The sequence below is a fragment of the Opisthorchis viverrini genome (assembly GCF_000715545.1).
Source record: "Opisthorchis viverrini unplaced genomic scaffold opera_v5_8, whole genome shotgun sequence".
Taxonomy (NCBI): Eukaryota; Metazoa; Platyhelminthes; class Trematoda; order Opisthorchiida; family Opisthorchiidae; genus Opisthorchis; species Opisthorchis viverrini.
Window position 1 is genome coordinate 3895191 of NW_008751664.1, and position 19067 is coordinate 3914257.

At 40.0% G+C, this 19067-nt stretch overlaps 1 protein-coding gene across 1 annotated transcript in view; it reads left to right on the plus strand.

The window, feature by feature from the left end:
- Window positions 1-19067, plus strand: part of T265_00833 (hypothetical protein) — a gene marked incomplete at both ends in the record, with an annotated part of 76043 nt that overhangs the window by 6910 nt on the left and 50066 nt on the right. Inside the window, 5 exons of the mRNA XM_009164705.1 lie at window positions 4457-4536; window positions 7041-7168; window positions 8473-8531; window positions 12059-12118; window positions 16385-16562. Coding sequence (XP_009162969.1) covers window positions 4457-4536; window positions 7041-7168; window positions 8473-8531; window positions 12059-12118; window positions 16385-16562 — 505 coding nt within the window. The remainder of the gene's footprint in view (window positions 1-4456; window positions 4537-7040; window positions 7169-8472; window positions 8532-12058; window positions 12119-16384; window positions 16563-19067) is intronic.

A 19067-nucleotide genomic window follows, 5' to 3' on the forward strand; every position in this document is an offset into this window, starting at 1 on the left:
CGCGGTTATTACAGCTGGTAATGATGATGATAAAGGTTGCGCCTTAGCCGGCAAGCTTGTTATTAGACACTTTCTTGCATGGAAACATGCAATTTTCTTGGACACTTCGTCACAAGTACACTGGTTTAATTTGAATTAGTATGATTTCTGATAGTATGAATCGGGGTAGTTATTTGGTGGGAGAGAATATTTGGAAATAGAGTAATTAGCAGCGGTAAACTCTGGATTCCTGAGGATAGTTGTCTTATTTCAGTTGATCAGTAGGACGCAGACCGAAAGCGAGCATCAGGTAGTCCTTCTGCACTCTACTGGAGAGCCGCATTCAGAGTGAAACGCTGAATGCTTCGATGCTTCATTGCGAGCATTTTTTACAGTAAACTTTTTCTTGTTGGTAAAAATATTCAAAGGGAGTTGTGAATTTTCAAACTAGCTGTTAAGCAACTTCCTAGACCTGATGAAAATAAGTAATACAGGCTAGTATACTTTTGCATCCAGAGTGCAACCTCTCAGATGGTTGATGGCAAGTATCCACGGATGAAACAATCTACCTGACAAGCCAAAATGCTGTCTTATGATCAATGAGAATATATATGAGAGCTTTATCACATAGGTCTTGATGGCTTATCAAATAAAGTGTGGCAGACGAAGTCTTCCAACAAATCTTGTGCGAAAAATTTACTTGTGAGGTCTTTATAACTTATCTCACATAATAAGGCTTGAGCACTTATTTAAAGGATTGAGTGGTCGAACGGATAGGTTTGTGTAACACAATATGCGTGTCCTGGATTCGATAACTCATAAGCTAGAGTTAACTGACACCGCACTAATAAGCACAATAAAATGAAATCGTGAAAGTTATTCCCATGTCGTACGTATTCTGTTAAAGATACACATCTTATTATACATACCTTTCTAGATTTAGCTGTTGAATTGGAGGGATGAGTAAAATTTTCCGGATCCGGTCAACATTTCACTGTCTACAAAAATATTCAGAGTACCTACCCATGTAACTGATAGTCCTCCTATCCTCTTTGCTGTAAGTAGTTATCTTCGTACGATAGATCATGGCGTTGTCATGGTAATATTATTAATTGTACTGGTTGCGATAAAATCAGTCGCAAACCGGGGCCATGATTATGCAGCTAAGTGGTTCTACCTGACTTTTACTGGAACACCACGGGAAATCTGATAAGCACCATTCTCCTTAGACTTTCATTTCAAGAGATAACTACAGCGAAGGATTTTCTTCTCCAAGGTTTACAGTATCTTGCTTTGACTTCTTGGCTTAGTCTTCCTCCTGAACGCCAGAATGAAGGCGATCTTCCGGTGAAACGTGTATGATTCGCCCGAGATAATCGAGGTGCTTTAAGTGAATGCCACACAGTGGAAGTATCTGAGATTAATTCACGTACTGATGAGAAATAATAGACCGGCTACACACATTTATGGATAGCTTAAAGCTAATGGCTTCCTGAGTAGTGCACACAGAGTAACTAACTACATCCTTGTATTTGCTTAGATCTTTGCTTTTGACATATGAATAATTAAGGCACAATCAATCCTAAGGACGGAATGCTATTTTGCCTATAATCTTTGCCTCAAGGCAGGTTCAGCTATCATTAGTTTTTGTTAGCATATTCTTCACAATTACACATTGTAAGCCGAAGGGGTTAGCTTAGTGGTCCAGTTGCCTTGGTTTACAGTAGAAATAAATGTCAAGCCCAGCATATCTCATGCGTAATCACAGTACTTGTGGCAAATTCCAAATGCTTGAAATCCTGTAATTAGCCGTATTTCACTTTGGTGCTTTACTGCAAAAGTATTCACACATGAATAATTTGTATGCTTTTAGATAAACGAAGTATCCCTACTGCTGGGCTCCTTGATATCAAAAAGCGATCTACATCTGCAAGTGAAGAATGCAGCAAAAGTATTTTTTCCTGCATGCGTAAGTCGATTCACTCACCAAGCAGTCTTATAATTTCGTAGGTGTCGGATCCATAATACCTTCAGAGTTGTTTGTGTTAATATTACAACTTTACGCGCTGTCCTTTAATCTTCTGTATTTAAAACAATCAGTCATTTGCTATTTAATAAATATTCATTTTTGTCGTAGCCAACTACAAGCTGAGTTGCCAAATATTCTAAAATACAGTTTTAGAAGAACAAATTTTAGCATCTGACACAGAAACGTATTACGTAATAACTCATGCCCGAATTTTGGGCTAAAACGACTAATGCGGGACCACCATATGAATATATCTAGATAGTAAGATATTCTTTTGCAAGCGTAAAACCGGTGTATTGATTTACATATTGGGATACAACTCATTGGTCTCTAAATGACAGTCGTACTTAACTCTTTGCACTCGACAATCGGCGGGCGCAAAACAGTTATACATCGCCTCCGTTTACTGTTCGATAAGACTGCCAACAAACATACTTCTATTTCGGACGTTCTTCGAAAGCTGCTGGCAAGCTACAGTTTGGTTAGGGTCAAACAACGTGTTTTTTCTAAGAAGAGTTCTAGATTATTTGGCGTAGGATGAGAAGCACTTCGATTACCGGACTCCTGTATTTGCCCTAGGAAACTACTTTTCAAAGTTCCCAAGTTTGCGCATTACTTCGCTATTTTGCAACCCAATGCCTTGTCCGAAATTTGTCGCAATCATAATAAATCATTCACCACACTGTGACGTTGGTCAACGAAAACCAGATTTCTCAAACGTTTCCGAGGCACAAACTTGTACTTAGTTTATCAACACCATTGATTTAAAGGTAGGGAATATTTTTGAAATCACAAGGTAGGATTTAAGGAGCTGCGTTGGATTCATCACGGAAATAAATTTCTACAAACCAGCGTGTGAACAGTTGTACTTGGAGGCGCCTCTTTGGAAAAAATACGGCTAAAAATGAGAGAGAAAAATTATGTAAACTGGTTTACTCGCTCATCACCAAGAAAGCACTTTATTGGACCTCTCTTAGAGGTGCTGGGATGTCCAACCATTCAGATCATAACCAGTTCAGAGACTTTGAATGAGAGGTCTCATGTACAATCTGAGTTCAAATTTAGCATACAACTGCGATCAGGATGACAGCTTCAGAATTGCAGATAGAACTTTGTTCTTCCCTTTCTGAGTTTCATGTACCACTCGTTAATTCCAATGTAAATGATCAGTTTTGGAGAAATAATACACTTTCCGGTAATAGGGCCCCCTTCTCCGGAGATTTTTACGTTGTTCAACTGTATGGAGAACTAGTAAATTTTGCGCTTCCAGCTGGGAAGTGGTGTCAACTCGGTTTTCGGTCTAACAGAACCAGGTCTTTAAAACAATTCGTTGACAATTGTTTATACTANACTACACTCTTTCTAGTAGTGTCTAAATAACCGAAATAATAACTTCTATTTGGTTAAAATGCGTCTTTACAAGTGATCTTTAAAGGCCTGCAGAAGTTACTAACTACTTGCAGAGCTTTGCTCACAAAAATACCTACAAATATTCGGCAGCTGAAATAACGGATATATCGTACATAACAAACAGAGCGAGGAAGACGTTTTTGATAAAACTATAGGACGACCTTAACCATATATTTAAATGATGCCGTTAGTATCTACTGCAATCTTCACTCCCATTAAGGTTCACACTGTTTCCCATTGCTCTTTGAACTTACCGATGTTGGTCTTGACCACATGGATCGAGATGCTCTCCGCAAGGACTTGTGTATGCCTTTCGCTTGATTTTAGGTACCTTATGAGTGTCCTTAGTCCCCTGATTTTTTTGACCTCACAGTAAAGAATAATTGCAACGCGTAACGAAATTTCGTGTTATTCAGTGCCACATGAACACTCAACATGCTGTCCGCAACCATGAATCGCCACTGCCTTCTAAAAGATTTGGAGATTGGTAAACCAGAGACACACCAAACGTCAACTGATTACAGGACTGTCAAATGAAACCCTAGCTGATCCTGTTCTTCGGTGTCCAGAAAGCTTCACTTGTTAAGGAGTCAGGTGGCAGCGGTAGTTTCCCTCTCCGGAACCACACAGACAAACCCAGGACACATCCAGGGTTTGGGTTCAGGTGGTGGATGGCGGCTAGTTAGGGGAAGGGTAGAATTTTACCATTACTCATCCACCGTTCTATAAGGAATGTGGCATAGCAAACAAAAATGCAGATTGAAAGTCTTCATTTTTCAGTGTTGCACACATTTCAAAGAGTGTTCAGACGGGGGGACTTGTGTAGAGAATTTAACGACAAACTGCATTCCAAAATTCGTACTCCTTTATCCATGTGCACGTAATTTGAACTTGTGTGACCCAGACTTGTGATTCAGGAGGTTTCACGTAACGTCTCATAAAGTGATAACGAGACTTTTATCGTGTCAATGCCGTAGGATCAGAGTAGTTGATCGTTGATGAACAATTCACCTATTCATAACACTGTTTCTTTTGTAGAGAGCTGCGGAGTTGGTATTCTGTCACCAACAAAAATCTGCAATAGATTGTCCAATCGAAGTTGTTCTACGAGAAATTCGGTAAGTAGTTTCAGGCTTTGAGCTGCTATGAGTGTCTAAGTAAGCCAGTCGGCACAGTGGTGATGCGGGATGATTTCGTTCTGTAGAATTTACTCCCCCGCAGTACTCCTAAAAAAGTAAAATGAGACAGACTGCATGGATAATGGAAACATCCGGATGCAACTAAAACGTAATGAGAACAAGTAATAAAACCTTAGCAGTCTCGCCATAAAAATGAAGTTATTCTGAATTCAGAGTACTGACCTGAGTCGACTGATCAATAATGCTCCAAGGAATTTCACTCTGTGTTCGACCACGTCATGATGTGGCCATGAATGGAGAGGTGAAGGGAAGAGTTCAGTTCTGTATCTTGTCCCGAGTGAATGCACGGCGATCTGGTAGTTAAGTGCAAGCTAGCAGCATTGGACGGATTTGTTTGGGAAGATGTCATCTTGTTCATCTTGGGTATGAATAATTTACCCATATTTCTACTCGCATTTTGGGTTTTATAGTTCAAAGAAATGAGAAAGCTTGTTATTACTTCTGTGGTAAAATTTCTGAAATTGACTTCATTTATTTATGGCTACATCTGTGCGAAAATTCAAAAAGCCTTTGAGTTGAGGGACACAGTCACCTTTTTCTAATATGAATTCAAAGAAGCTAAGGCCATCGGGTTGTGCTAAAGAAGTGTTAGAGAACAACTAGGTGAATCGTAAGCGAAAAATTACAAAACAGGAAGCAGATTTATAACCGAAATTATTCCCAAAACGTTGAAACCCATAAAAGATGGAAAGCCTAATGTGCAATTCTGACACTGTATCACGAATCGATAAATCTAATTAAGGGAACTGAAGTATTGGACCAGGAATTTTGGGAGAATGACTGTGGGGATCGTATAAAGTGCAAAGGTATGTGGTACTGTCGTTAGTTTGAGGAACGAGAAAAGTCGCGGTTATCCAAGTAGAGCAATTTCCCCAGTGTTTGTGAGTGAAAAAATGCAAATTGTATAACTCAGCAAAGGGACTAGGTCTGAAGTTTGTCAAGCAAAGAGGGAGTGGTGATAGAACTAACTGTTCTCTTCCAGAACTAATCGAGTGTCGTATCTGCTGAGTCTGAAATCTGGATTTCTCCAAAATGGTGTATTTTCGAGCTTAAAACAAGAAGTATATCACCCTACAGGAAGCTTGCGGCGAAGTTTGCGTAAACAGACCAGGTTAGATTGCAGAAAAACATCAGTCCAAGCGTGGTGAAGAGGACAGGATGCATAACACAGTCTTAAAAATCAAACAGCTGCAAACATCAGAGAGATGAACATAAGACTTGCTTGGGACGGGCAACATACAACTGCAGTTCATTGAAGCAAGATTAGTGGATGGTTCTTTTTCGGTTATCACGCATCACTGGCAAAGGAGAAGATAAACAGAAGACTCACTGGTAAACAATGCACTGTTACCCACTGTCCGATGTGGGAATCAAGACACAACCGTCCTGTGCACCAACATACAGGTACCTTTTAGCGAAATACACTCATTAGCAAACAAATGTGGTTTTGCTGGAGACTCACCTAGAACTCAGCTGAATCTGCCGTTTGCGATGTTGAGATAACAATAATGGCTGGATAATTCGGCTGCTGATATAGTTCATCCGCACTGAAATCAAAGATCAAAAATGACCATATATGAACCAATTAATTCTCGCTTTTATTTGTTTTCACAGCTTTCCATGGTTGCAAAGGTTTAATAAACGTCTCAGTATAGTTACCAGCTTAGCGATACTAAATTTTCGTGTGAGCAAACAAGCCACAACGTCATTTAAACACGGCGACGTCTGTGAAAGAGTATTTGGTAACGTACATGGGATGGAAGTTAGCTCCAAAGGCTAAAAACAGACATTTGTTCTAATGACTCTCCTTAGAACGAAAGCATCGCTGATACGGTTGAGAAGGGAATTCATATTGGCTTGCTTTTTACGGCCACAGACACGCACCCTACTAACTATTGCTTAATTAAAATAGAGGATTATGTGGGATTAGTGTGTTAAAACTACACTAGGTGATTCATGTTGATGGTTGCAAGCTGAAAATTGGTTGCGTTATATCAACATATATAAATGAAATCGATTTGTGCAACAAATTATGAAGACTCGAGAAAAAACTAGGGTCTTGTCTTATGCGCAAGTTAATGCTAGTCTGGTCAAAAATTGGCTAGGATTTCCGAAAGGCCCTTCTCTAACCATCCTGAAGCAGTGCAAAATCGACACTGAATTGTGAATTTTAATCAAAATGGTTAAATTTGTCAACTGAGAATATGGTGTCACCATATGCAATGTTAATCAGAACTAGGTAACTGAAACTCGCAGTATATGGTGAGATATTGGTGTGACTATCACACTATGGACGCAAACATTCTGAATAAAAAACATACAAATTCTACTGGACAAGTAACTGTTAGACAGGCCCATTTGATGGCACAGGGAAAGGGTGCCCGGGTAGTAATCTTTGCTTTCTTTCTGATCTTCACTATAAGAAACGCCAAGAATGGTGACATAACGATAAAAGAGCTCTCGGCGGAGTTTGCGGAACATGTGATCGAGGCAATGACGGAGAAAATTGGGTCAAGGCAACTGGATATCACCAATCCCGGAATCCAACACTGTAAGTGCGTTTTCAGACATCTATGTGCCCGTCTTTCAAGCCTCTTACCATTATTTGAGGTCACTTCGTGACTTCTATGGGGTACAGCTGTGTCACTGTCCCACCATTATGCTATGAAAACCACTAAGCTTCCAGGAAATATACATCAAAATTTCAATGTACAACCAGTAAAGTAGAGTGGTTGCGTAACTCTACGTAGAACGGTCAAGTAAATGTTGCGTGCCCTGATTGACGTATCTACTCAAACTTTCAATGCGGTAAAATAAAGCGAATTTATTTTCGTCTTTAGCAAAATTTTTGTTTACCAAAATCATAACCAGTTAAAACATAGTATGCGATTAAAATTCAGCCATATATAGGTATACTTCTCCTTTGTTTGAACCTTGAGGGGGTTGGATGAAAAAGGGAAACAGTGACGCGGAATATCAGAACCTCTGGGATGGCAAAACGAAGTCGGAACTGGGTTTCCATACGGTACCATTAGTGAAAGACACAAATCCACAAATTATACAAACCTGGACAGCAGATACTCGTTCAAAACAAATGGACCACTCGGACTACAAAAGTACGGACCAAATGAGCAAACAGGTTCCCACTTGAGACGGTTATACCTGCACTAAGTCGACCACCAATGGCTGGACGGCCTCAAGGCCAGATGTGTAAAGTGTTAAGGACAAACAAACGTCAGTTCATATGCACGCACCAAACACAACAGTGGAGCGGCGGTTACAAATAGAGACAGAATAAACAGACAGAATAAATATGTCAGCGTAATGGATAATACAATGGGTTTCTGTTTCCATTCATTATGTTCATAATTTTGCTAGTAAACGCACGGTATTTTCCCCGGGTTATAAATTCACAAAGATGATAGCTCCAAGTGCTCACGTGAGCTTGTTTTACAGAAAAACTAAAATAATAATATTCTGTCCTTCGCGTGAATTCAGTTCTGGAAATTGTATCAGTATATTTTGATCAATCGCTCTGAGACTAGTCATTCATATAATTAATGGACTGCGGGCCTGAATTCTGGAAGCTTATTGGCTATTTTCATATCCAGATGAAAAGTGAGCAGCTGACAGGTATTTAATAATGAATTATTTTTAACTCAATTTATTCAGGTAGTTAACTGTTGAATATACTCCACGAAAGTAATTCTGGGACAATCAACCAAGGAAAGCCTGTTCGGTTGGGTGACTATTTTGATACCGAAACCCATTCTGCCAGCGACGGGCTGTTTGAAATGATATGCTCTTTGCAGTGCATAGAACAACAACCATCCTAAATTTTGCTTTCTATTTCAGTGGTTTCCTTCTATCTCAACACACCGGCGTCTTTCAAAGAAAAAAACGCGCAGTTTATTGTGAGTACCTGGTTGCGTGATGCGTGTATCAACTGCTGTCAATTTTCAGCCTTAGCCAAAAGGTTTCATTAGTTATCATAGAGATGCTAAAATGATTATGAGCGGGACTGCTTTGTACTTGATTCATATTTGACAGCTACGAGATATTTTCACACAGTAACGACTAGCAAGTATATTCAATGTAAACGTACTCATTTAGGAGTAAATAAATTTGGATGTACACTGGGTTGCGAATGACCGTTTTTAGTTGCGTCTCTTCGGACAAATGCAGTCATAAGTAAGGGAATCTGCAGAGTTGCTGTACTATTCGTACAAAGACAATGTTCACTTATCATCGAGTCTGTTTGTGGGTCAAGGCAACGTCCAAGTATTTGCACGTCTCTCTTGTCCTCAAAGTAATAAGTACGTAACCGAATGACGATCATTTCAGCTGCTTAGAGCATTCGTTGGCGAATAGGCTTTGACCGATGTTTAAGTGTTCAACAGATTGCAATAATTGACTCAATCGGATTGAGCAGATAGCCTGTATCGCGCAGACGGCCGGCACTGGCACTTGTCAAGTGTCCGGCTGGTCCAGTTTTTCTACAATTGGATAGTTGTCCCTTGATTTCCCCAGACACGTATCGTATCTTTCGCCCCACATAGCTCATGGGACATTTGCAAGCAAGACAAGTGCACAAGTAGTGGAGCCCTGGGCAATTAATCAATCTTTCAGAGTACCTTTTAGCAGCCCTCCACCACCTGAGCGTGTTCTCAGGTGTGCTACACCGATTATTTGTCTGAAGCCTATTTTTGAGCAGTAGGTCACATTTTGTAAGGCTGTGTCAACTTCAGTGGCAGCTGTAAGCATATGTGCGTTTGCAAGTGTACTACTACTCCGTACTAGCGCTACTGGATTTTGGCTCAAATTTTTCCGCAAGTATCGCTCTGGTTAGCGTAGTTATTATTTAACTGGGCAAGCTAAAACGCGACTTCTCAAAACCAAACTTACAATAGCCTCCACCCTATAAAGCATATGTGAATGTTAGCCCTGTTGTCTATAAATCCCATTATGCAGTTTTAAAAACTGCAAACTGTTTTTACCGATGCCCAAACTACACTGCGATCTGAGCACTTGGTTAGTGAACGACAATTTGTTCAAACTTTCTAGCAACAAGATCTTAAAAAAACTTCCTCCGAATATTAAGAACCGATCAGCTTTCACTCTGTGGACAGTTGTTCTGTTGTCTTCGCACTTCTATATCAGGTTAGAAAATGTACTGTAAACTCTTTTCTTTCCAGAGGCACACCTATGACATACGGGCGTTTGTCGGTCTCAAAAATTAAGTTTTAACAGACTGGGAGTAAAATGCAACTGTTATAGTCACTGTATGGTTTGTTGTCATGGGTTCGTTTCCTCAAACCAAAGTGACACATTAGAAAAGGAATCCCGGTTCAGTTAAAAGTGAAACTTGTACGGTACGAACAAACTGTACTGATTCTGCATGAAATGGCAGATAAGTAACGAGTATAGGAAAAATGGAGGTATACACAATCGTTTTCACTGATAATGTTCGTCTTCCTTGATACAAAACGTTGTGTCCTATACCACCAAGTCTCTTCATATGTGGCGTTTTGTGTGCGCGTGTGTAAAAATTCCTCAGGAATGAAGATAACTTTTTTAAAATGTATTATTTGGGAACCTTACAGTGATGGAACTATGTGGATTAAAAGTGTGTGAACAATGATACCGCGATTTGCTGACTAATTTGACCGGTCGCATACATGTGATTGCAGTTTGCCTTTAGAATTCCGAACCAGAGTGACGATATTAGGATGTAAACAAATAATATTGATGGGATGAGAAGGGTACTCACAAATACGATTTCACGTACGCAGTGATATACATGAATTATAGCACACTGGTTTTTCAAAGACAAATGAGATGAATTTACTTTCAAGCAGCAACACTTAGTGGTTACTCAAGGTACAAGACGCTATTCTAATAGTGGGTTTGCTGATTACCTTAATGTTAAGCTTTTTGTAGGAATTTATTGGGAATGATTTATTTTATGGGAAATGTCCTACTCCAAGTTTTAACTAAATATTTGAATTGTCAGAAATTCCGCTTATGAGGAGTCACCGAAAGAGCCCAGAAAAATTATAACTCCCTTAGTCCGCCAGATTCCATACTCCCATCACTCTAAATTATTCCTAGTGTGGTTACGATTGTGGAATGAATTCTCCTCTCTGGTGAAAATATGCGCATATAAGACCTCTATCACTTCCGAAATACATGTCTTTTTTAACTGGCTATTCTTGAAACGCCCCATATGTTTACAATATGGTTGGAATGAAAAGTGTATTATAACCACCGAAGTGATTCAGAAAATCAAAAGTATCTGTTTGTCGTTTCCTCCAAAATTAGGAAGAAGTCTGGTCATTGTTAGTAATGGTATTGCCCCACCTAGGTTTGTCCGTTTAGTGTAGAAGCAAAAGGCAGGAGTAGTTTTCCTCTCGGATATTTCCACTCAGCCGTGGTCAGTTGCTCGCAAAGCAAGTGCAAATGTGGTTGCGTTTTAGGTTGTTCATGCTGAGAGAAAATAGATTAAAATAACGGACTAGTCGTGGGCTTTCTCAGAGTTTCAGAAAACTTATGAGTAGTGTATTACATGTATACATGTACCAACGGAATCATGATGCGTCCTGATGATGCCTGAGAACATCATAAACTAGAGATTTAGCTGGGTTCTAGGTGAGTCTCCCGACAAAATCACGTTAGTCTGCAACGAGCATTTCAGTGTATTTCACAGACTTCAACCAGCTTCTGAGTAATTCAGACAGTGATCCGACGACTCAGTGCATTCTTGATGAAAGCTGACAATTACTAGGTCATTAACTGGGATACGCTGAATTTGGTGAAACCTTTTCTAAGATGCACGGTCCAATCTATGACCTAGTAATTATCTGGTTCCCCAAGCAGACCAATAATTATCCAGCTTATTGCCCTCGACTTTAAATGTGCGATCCGATGACGTAAATGATCACAATTTAGTTAGAGCCATATTCAATTACTGAATTCCACCAGTTGTGTATATCAGCCGGCGGACGCGTGGTGTTGTCGGCCTACAGGAATAATGTAAGTTCCACTAGGACCAAAGGCGCTCGTGTCGTTCAGCCTTTCTGTAGGTTTGCAGAAACCGCTGTGGATTAATTCTACGTTCTCTGTCTACTGACATCTGTCCGTCAATGTAGATAAAAATACCACGATCATCAGAATCCTTTATTACTAGATCATATTCATGTTTGTAACTGCAAGCATCTGTGGACAGCCGTGGTGACGTCTTGGTTATTGTGAAGTTCACTTCCATCTTCTGTTGACTTTAGCAAAATTCGTTTATTTATTGCTGCCAAAATTTAGTAAAGTGCTCTTGTTTAATTTAAGCCAGTTATAGTGATCTTCTTGTCATTTGACAAATAGATTAGCCTGTCTGACAAAATTTAACGTGCATTGTTATTCCTTTCCGTCTTCATGCTCATAACTCCAGATGATTGCTGATAGACTTCCTCGTTCTGCAATTCAGAAGGCTCAAGTTCTGAGGCAACAGGTAAACATCTGTTTTTTTGTTAATTTTCATGCCGAAACCAGCTGGTTTAATCATACCAAGCTGGATTTGTGGTTGGGTAAGTTTTGATCTTATCGGACGCTTTGTACATGTAGTGACGCACACCAAAGACTCACTGTTGGACCCCATTGCATGCCATTGTACAAATAAGTAGTCTGCCATTTCAAAGTCACAACTACATCTTTTTTCTGGGATCCTGGTTTCCCATACTTCTTGGAAGAAAGCAGCACTTTATAAGGTCTCTCAGTTTTTGCGCCACAGAATGGGGTTTGATATGACCAGCGTGTAGAAAACTCAGTCAACGCGTGGAAAAACAAATAACTTCTTGGTACTTCTGCTACACTAATAGGGGCCAAACGGATGTTTCATTCAAAGTGGAAATTTTTGGCGGGAATAAGCACAGGGTGGAACACTAGATGCATCGTCCAATTTACTGTGGGTTCATTAGGGCTCTTTCAACCAGCGAACATATGGCTTAAACAGGCGATTTCTAAAGGATTTCATAAACGAATGCCTTTTCTCATGCAACGTGCTGATAGCGTTTACGCTGACATCAACATGGCGTTATTCCTAGCAGCCTTTTACTGAGGATTGCAAGCTAAACTGGTCAGATAACATTCTTTTGGTGAATTGCTGATGTTGATCGGTAGGAAGTAGTCCGATGGCAAAACGGCATCCAGTTCACTTATGTTTAGTAAGAAAGGCCAAGTGATCTTGAGAATTGTCAAAACTCGAAGATCACTCCTAAACCATTCAAGTTGCACACACTTAAAAACACACTTCCCTTAGAATGATTAGCTTTACAATGGTAATTCTGCCCCCGTACATTAAACGCGTTGTTGCAATGTGTGGAAAATATTACGAGATATTCTCTCTTCCGACTTTTTTTCGTTTCGTTGATAAAGACTCCTCATCATGCTTAGATCAGGAGTCGACATTCGTTTCTTGCCACGATGTTCTTATAAATGTAACTTGGAATGGATGTATATGTGGTAGCGGTATATTCCTTAACCTAGTTCTCGGTCTGAGCCTCCCAAATTAGCTCTCACGTCAAAACAATCACCAAAGTTGAACAAGTTATATTAACGCCCACAAACCAAGTTACGAACAACTGTACAGTGCTTCCGATATATAGTGTGCGCGGTGACAACTTCCTGGAAATTTGACACCTTCTGGATGCGCCATTGGCAACCGGCATTTGGCCAACTCTGGGTCTTGACTGACAGTTGAGTGCAGACTTTCGACTAATCAGATCTTGGCTTGATGCCGGTCGAGCTTTTGACCACTGTTGCGCGAGCTAGGCTTCTCGGCCGCGAGCGGTAAGAGGAGATCCTTGTGGAATTCCGCCCAACAATTTACTCCCGGCCAGTGGGTGGACTTTCAGTAAGGAATTAACTACCATTTTTTCCTACTACATGGGCAGCGAACACGACTAAATGGCACTTTGGATGACATGACGTTGTCCCCGGAATTTCAAAGGCGTTCATGCAAGGTGCAATTTAATTTGCCTGAACATGTTTAGCGACTAGTTGACCCCGGCATCAAAGGATCAAACTTGATTGGCTGTGGTAGCTTCATCATCACTCTACGGGTTCTTGGGACTTTGAACCGCATGGGTGAATAATCGTGTGTCGAAATAATAGTTTCTTGTAGAAAACATAAAAGAACACAAAGATGAAGAATAAGTTCGTGATCGATTTCTCATCATAAGACAATTCTGCGTTGTTTTCTAGTATTTTTCCGGATGTCCTAATAAAACTGTCAATCAGTCATGAAGAATGCAATACGTTTCCAATATCGCAATTTGTAGCTATCCTGAGCTACAATTAACAGATAGAGGTGTCGATGAAAAACACTGGGAATTATCCTAGACCTTCACTAAAACTTGATTGGTCATGAATTGGTCAGATTGGTTTTGGATGAGTTTGAATTACTTTACCGCATCGAACTGGAGTGAAACCGAAATTAGAACACATCACCCGTTTCAGCCGTGTATTTATGGCTATAATCTCATTAAAAAAATTACGAATTTCGATGGAAACTGGGTGAGGGGTGACGTACGCCTGACAAATCTGTTTTCTGATGCTTCCATGGTGATGGGACACAAGCAATATTTATGCAGCTAGAGCAGATTTGGGTAATTCAGCGGAAGTCCATAACTTAAAACAACATAACACGGTAGATAATCAGAATGAGACATTATATCAAAACATACCACAGTCTGACCGATTTTTTTTTCATCAGTAGGTTAAATGCTCTCAACGCCACATAGATACACAATAGGTAACTAGCTGTATTACATGCTGCGTTATAGGGCAGTGAACTTTAAAAATACTGTGTGAAAAGCTTCGTCGGTTCTCTGCAAGGAAGCGAAAGACCCATTAAACGGATATCCAGATTTCCCTGTAAGGCATGATACGAGATCCCAGATCTGATGTTCGCTTTTGTACTTTTCGAGAGTGATATCCTGCGACGGACACTTGCGAAATGCAAATGAGTGCTTCCGTTCATAGAGCGTATTATGGACGGAATGGTTGGAAGGAACTGATAAAAAGGTGAAATTCTCGGAGCAGATTTTTCTGGAAGTTTGGAAACGTAATTCTTGCAGATGCAATCTATGGGAGTGTTTAGCTCTGTATATGCATATATCCATTAGAGATCTGTTCGGTTGAAACATTACGATGTTTTAGTAGAGGAAGGTGAAGTGTGACATTGGATGTAAGATCCGGATCTTGTTCGACAGCGTGGGGAATGATACATACCTCTCGACTAGTAAATGAACTTGCTCTGCAATACTTTGGCTCATTTGTAATGTCAAATGCGCAATAACCTTATCAAAATTTAGAATTATTGTATAAACTCCTTCAACAAGTGACACATTGTTGAATGTATTGACCAGCACTCAACACAGAGCTGGAGAGTAGCTATTTATTCTTTTATGGATGTTCTTTGTTTGCATATTTGGAGTATGAATGATTGAGGAGTACGTAACATGCGTTTCGTATTTTCCGCTAAACCTTTGCGTACTACTGCCTGAGATATGGTAGCATGCAGTTTCTCGAGATATTTCGTTTAAGTAAGAGTAAGTGATAAATGAATTCCCTTAAAATATCGTACTTACAGGCCAGCACATTTATACAGGGTCTCTTAAACGAAGCGACTAAAAGTAATGCGCACGCATGACCGATTGACATTTCTGAGAGCAGAGTCGAGACAATTTAGCTTTTCACTGATCATTCAGGGTGGCGGAATTTTCACCAGACCCTCACGAAGGAAGCATTTTTTTAACGCGCTTCTTTGTCGAAAACACATTTAAGATGCTTGTCTGCTGGTTCATTATGGCATAAAAAAGTTGACCTAGGCAATTTAGCTCTTCATTTTTCTTTTACAATTACGGTTGTATCTGTCGGTGGCGTTGTGCTTTTGATTTGATTCTTCCACTTCTGCATTCAGACAGAGCATGTCTATTGAATTCTAAAATAAACGAGCACAGGAGAGATTAGTCGTGGAGTAGCCTCGATACGGAAACGGAGAAAAAGCCATGCCACTACTATTTTTCATTTAGCCAGTGGAATAAAACAGTATCATAATACCAGCGTTGTTGCTGACATTTTTATCCAAATACTGTCCGCAAATATTGATACACGCTCTTTTGTGTAATTTCTGAGACCACTCTCTTACTGAATGGCCGGCGATCAGTCTCACGCCTGATTAAGCATGATTGTGAACCACCCAGGCGTCTATTGCTATTCATGCATGCAATATATTGTAATCAATTTAATGAATGCGTTAAGGCAACCTTGAAGCGCAGTCTTTCCTTCACTTGAAAGGCCGAATCGTGTACGTTGAAAAGCACACCGACGTTTTGCTTGCAGTCAGCTCTGTGTGGCCAAACACATGGATGACGGCTTTACTGAATTTTCCTGCACCATAATAAATCGGCAATGCCAAATCGTCTGGTATCTACCTAAATAAGCTGCTTAACGAAAACCTCAGAAGGAACACAACCACAAGGTAACACAGCACCCGTTAAGTACGTGGACTAACTATTATGATTTGATTAGCGTTTGAAAGTTAACGGAGCGCTGAATGCACCGTTTCATTTTCTTTTTCAAAACGACCACATGCATTGATAGCATGTAGATGTGCTTCGACAAGTGTATCTGTCGACTTGTCTTAGCGACCTCCCAGTGCGAAATTCGACTTCTGTCAGGAACTTTAAGCGTGTTGTTTTGTTCATCCCTACAGCTCTCAGTTGCCCTCAATCGAGTTGTCCGTTTGGAACAACTAAGCTTAACTGGCGATGATGGAATAAAAGGACATGGAATCCCCGTTGAATACGATCCTAAGATTTGTTGCAGCCGGGGTAGTCCACTGGTTTCCAATCCGAAACGACCTGTTCGACGCGAATTTATGAGCTTTTTTGGTGAGTCTCTACTTGCACAAGAAAGTTGACTTAGGAGAGATCATTTGACCATCAAAGAGGAAAGTACGGCCAATGGATAACTTGCAAGCAATATTGCCGTACGAATTCAATGATCCATCACCTACTAAAAATTAATTTATGGAAATCTCTTCATTATAACATAAAAGGCCCAAATCCGGTAATAAAGTTTGTGCAGCAAACTGTTCATGTTAAATGTGTCTCACTACACAGAACAGGTTGACCAGTAATTATTGGAATTGCCTAAGGTAGTAGGAAATTTCCGGCGAAACCACTCACTAGGCTTACCATTTATTGGCGGAATCAGGCACTAACGAGTCATAGGTAACACTTTACAGTTAGCACGACACTAATAGTTGGGATGGAAAATCTATTCGGGAGAAAAAGGTTCAGTTTTTCATGTTCCCGCTTGTTTAAGCACTTTGTATCAAGTTAAGCAAAAGTTTAAGCGAACTTTCCCGCTCATTTTTCTGAAATTCCTTCCTTCCAAAGCTTTATTGAGTCCAATACTGTCTATTCTACGCAGAGGCCTCTTTATACTGCCTTACACATTTCAAATGGGTTTTTGTCCGTATGAGATTGCAGCACTATTAGGCATCATATTAACATAGTGACATAATGACGAAATATTATTTTCACTGTTTGTCTCAAACGGCAGAGAGTAGAAGTGAATTTTGAGTGCCCTATTTAAGGGGTCCACCGTGGATTTCTAATATGTTTTGATTTCAACTCTCAAACAAATATAATCCTAATCTGTAGATCATCTCCTCGCTTCAGTTTTTATAACATGTTAGTAGCAAACCTTATCCAACGGGTCGTCATTATGAGGCTATTTGTCACGGGCGAAAGCCTCTTCCTTCGAGTCGTGATTTCATTGTAAATTATGTCCTGGTGACATAATGACGAAATATAATTTTCACTGTTTGTCTCAAACGGCAGAGAGAAGAAGTGAATTTTGAGTGCCCTAATTAAGGGGCCGTGGGTGGACTTCTAATATGTTTTGATTTCAACTCTCAAACAAATATAATCCTAATCTGTAGATCATCTCCTCGCTTCAGTTTTTATAACATGTTAGTAGCAAACCTTATCCAACGGGTCGTCATTATGAGGCTATTTGTCACGGGCGAAAGCCTCTTCCTTCGAGTCGTGATTTCATTGTAAATTATGTCCTGTGAATCAATTCTCTGCCTCGTTAACACTTCCGCCAACCAAGGTTGATTTCTCGTCTTCACACTTCGCTAGTTATATGACTTCGGAGCATTCACCACACAACATGGGCACGCGAAGACCAACTGAAGGGCCATTTAACACAAGTTAACACCTTCCGACAACTTTTCTTTCACTCTAACGCAGTAATTTTCTTGACACCCTTTTCCGGAAGACCAGCCCCCGAACCTCACTTAAAGAAACTTTACTGCAATGCTTTCACTGCTCACTGTGACACGAAATTTTAGTTTCTTGTCATATTTTAGTGGTTTCGCATTAACAATCACTTTACTGACCGTGAGAGCATAACATTTCACACAAGGTTAGAACAACTACTGGGTGATCATCGAGCGCCGCGGAATTCAGATTTGGTCCGGCGACTGCTTCCGACTGATTCAACAGATGACCAATCGCAAGTGCTTAGCACGCAACGTGCTTGTGGCGCATGGTTATTTATATATATATATATATATATATATATATATATATATAGACATATATGTAAATCTATGTTTCGAATGCCGGCCATACTAACAGTGCGGAAGGAGGGACAGTGTTCTTAGAAGAGGCTCAAACTTGATACTCCTAGATTATCGGACAACTGTTATACCAAATCAGCGACAGCGGAAGGTGCTGCAACGCATACTTGGAGCTACGCTGATTTGCCGCATGTCTGATTTTTGGATCTGTCATTGCTTTTAGTTCGTTAAAGGACTGTCTTTTAGTTTACCTCATTTGCGCCTTGATCTGCTTCAACAGTTCTCAAATACCCACCTCTTTCACGTTCATACTTACTGATTTCCTAACCCAATTTACTTGACAACGGCGGTATTTTTGGCTCTGAGAACGAGCACAAAAAATACTCTGACCAGTGACATATCTACCACGAAATTTTAGTAGATGTGAATTAAGATTTCTGAAATAGATCAGTGGTTCAAATTTATCCCTAACAAATCCTTTGTTTTTGTCCACTCCCGTGAAATGTTTTCGTATGTCAGAAATTTTGTTCCTTCTAACTTCCGAACCAGCCAGTTAAAAAATGTCACACAACTGGGCTATCGCACCAGACGTTGTTTTGCCTGCGTAGGAGCAAAATAACGTGCTATTCTACTTTATTGGTGATAGTCTTCCGCTCGCCTCAGTAAAACAGTGAAATTTGCGAAACGGTAATTATATCATGAAGTAAAATAGAGTTTTAAACCTAATAATCTTTGATAATTGATACTAATGTCATGTCCTTCCTCAATTTCCTGCCATAATGGTTTCATAAGTCCGTCTAAT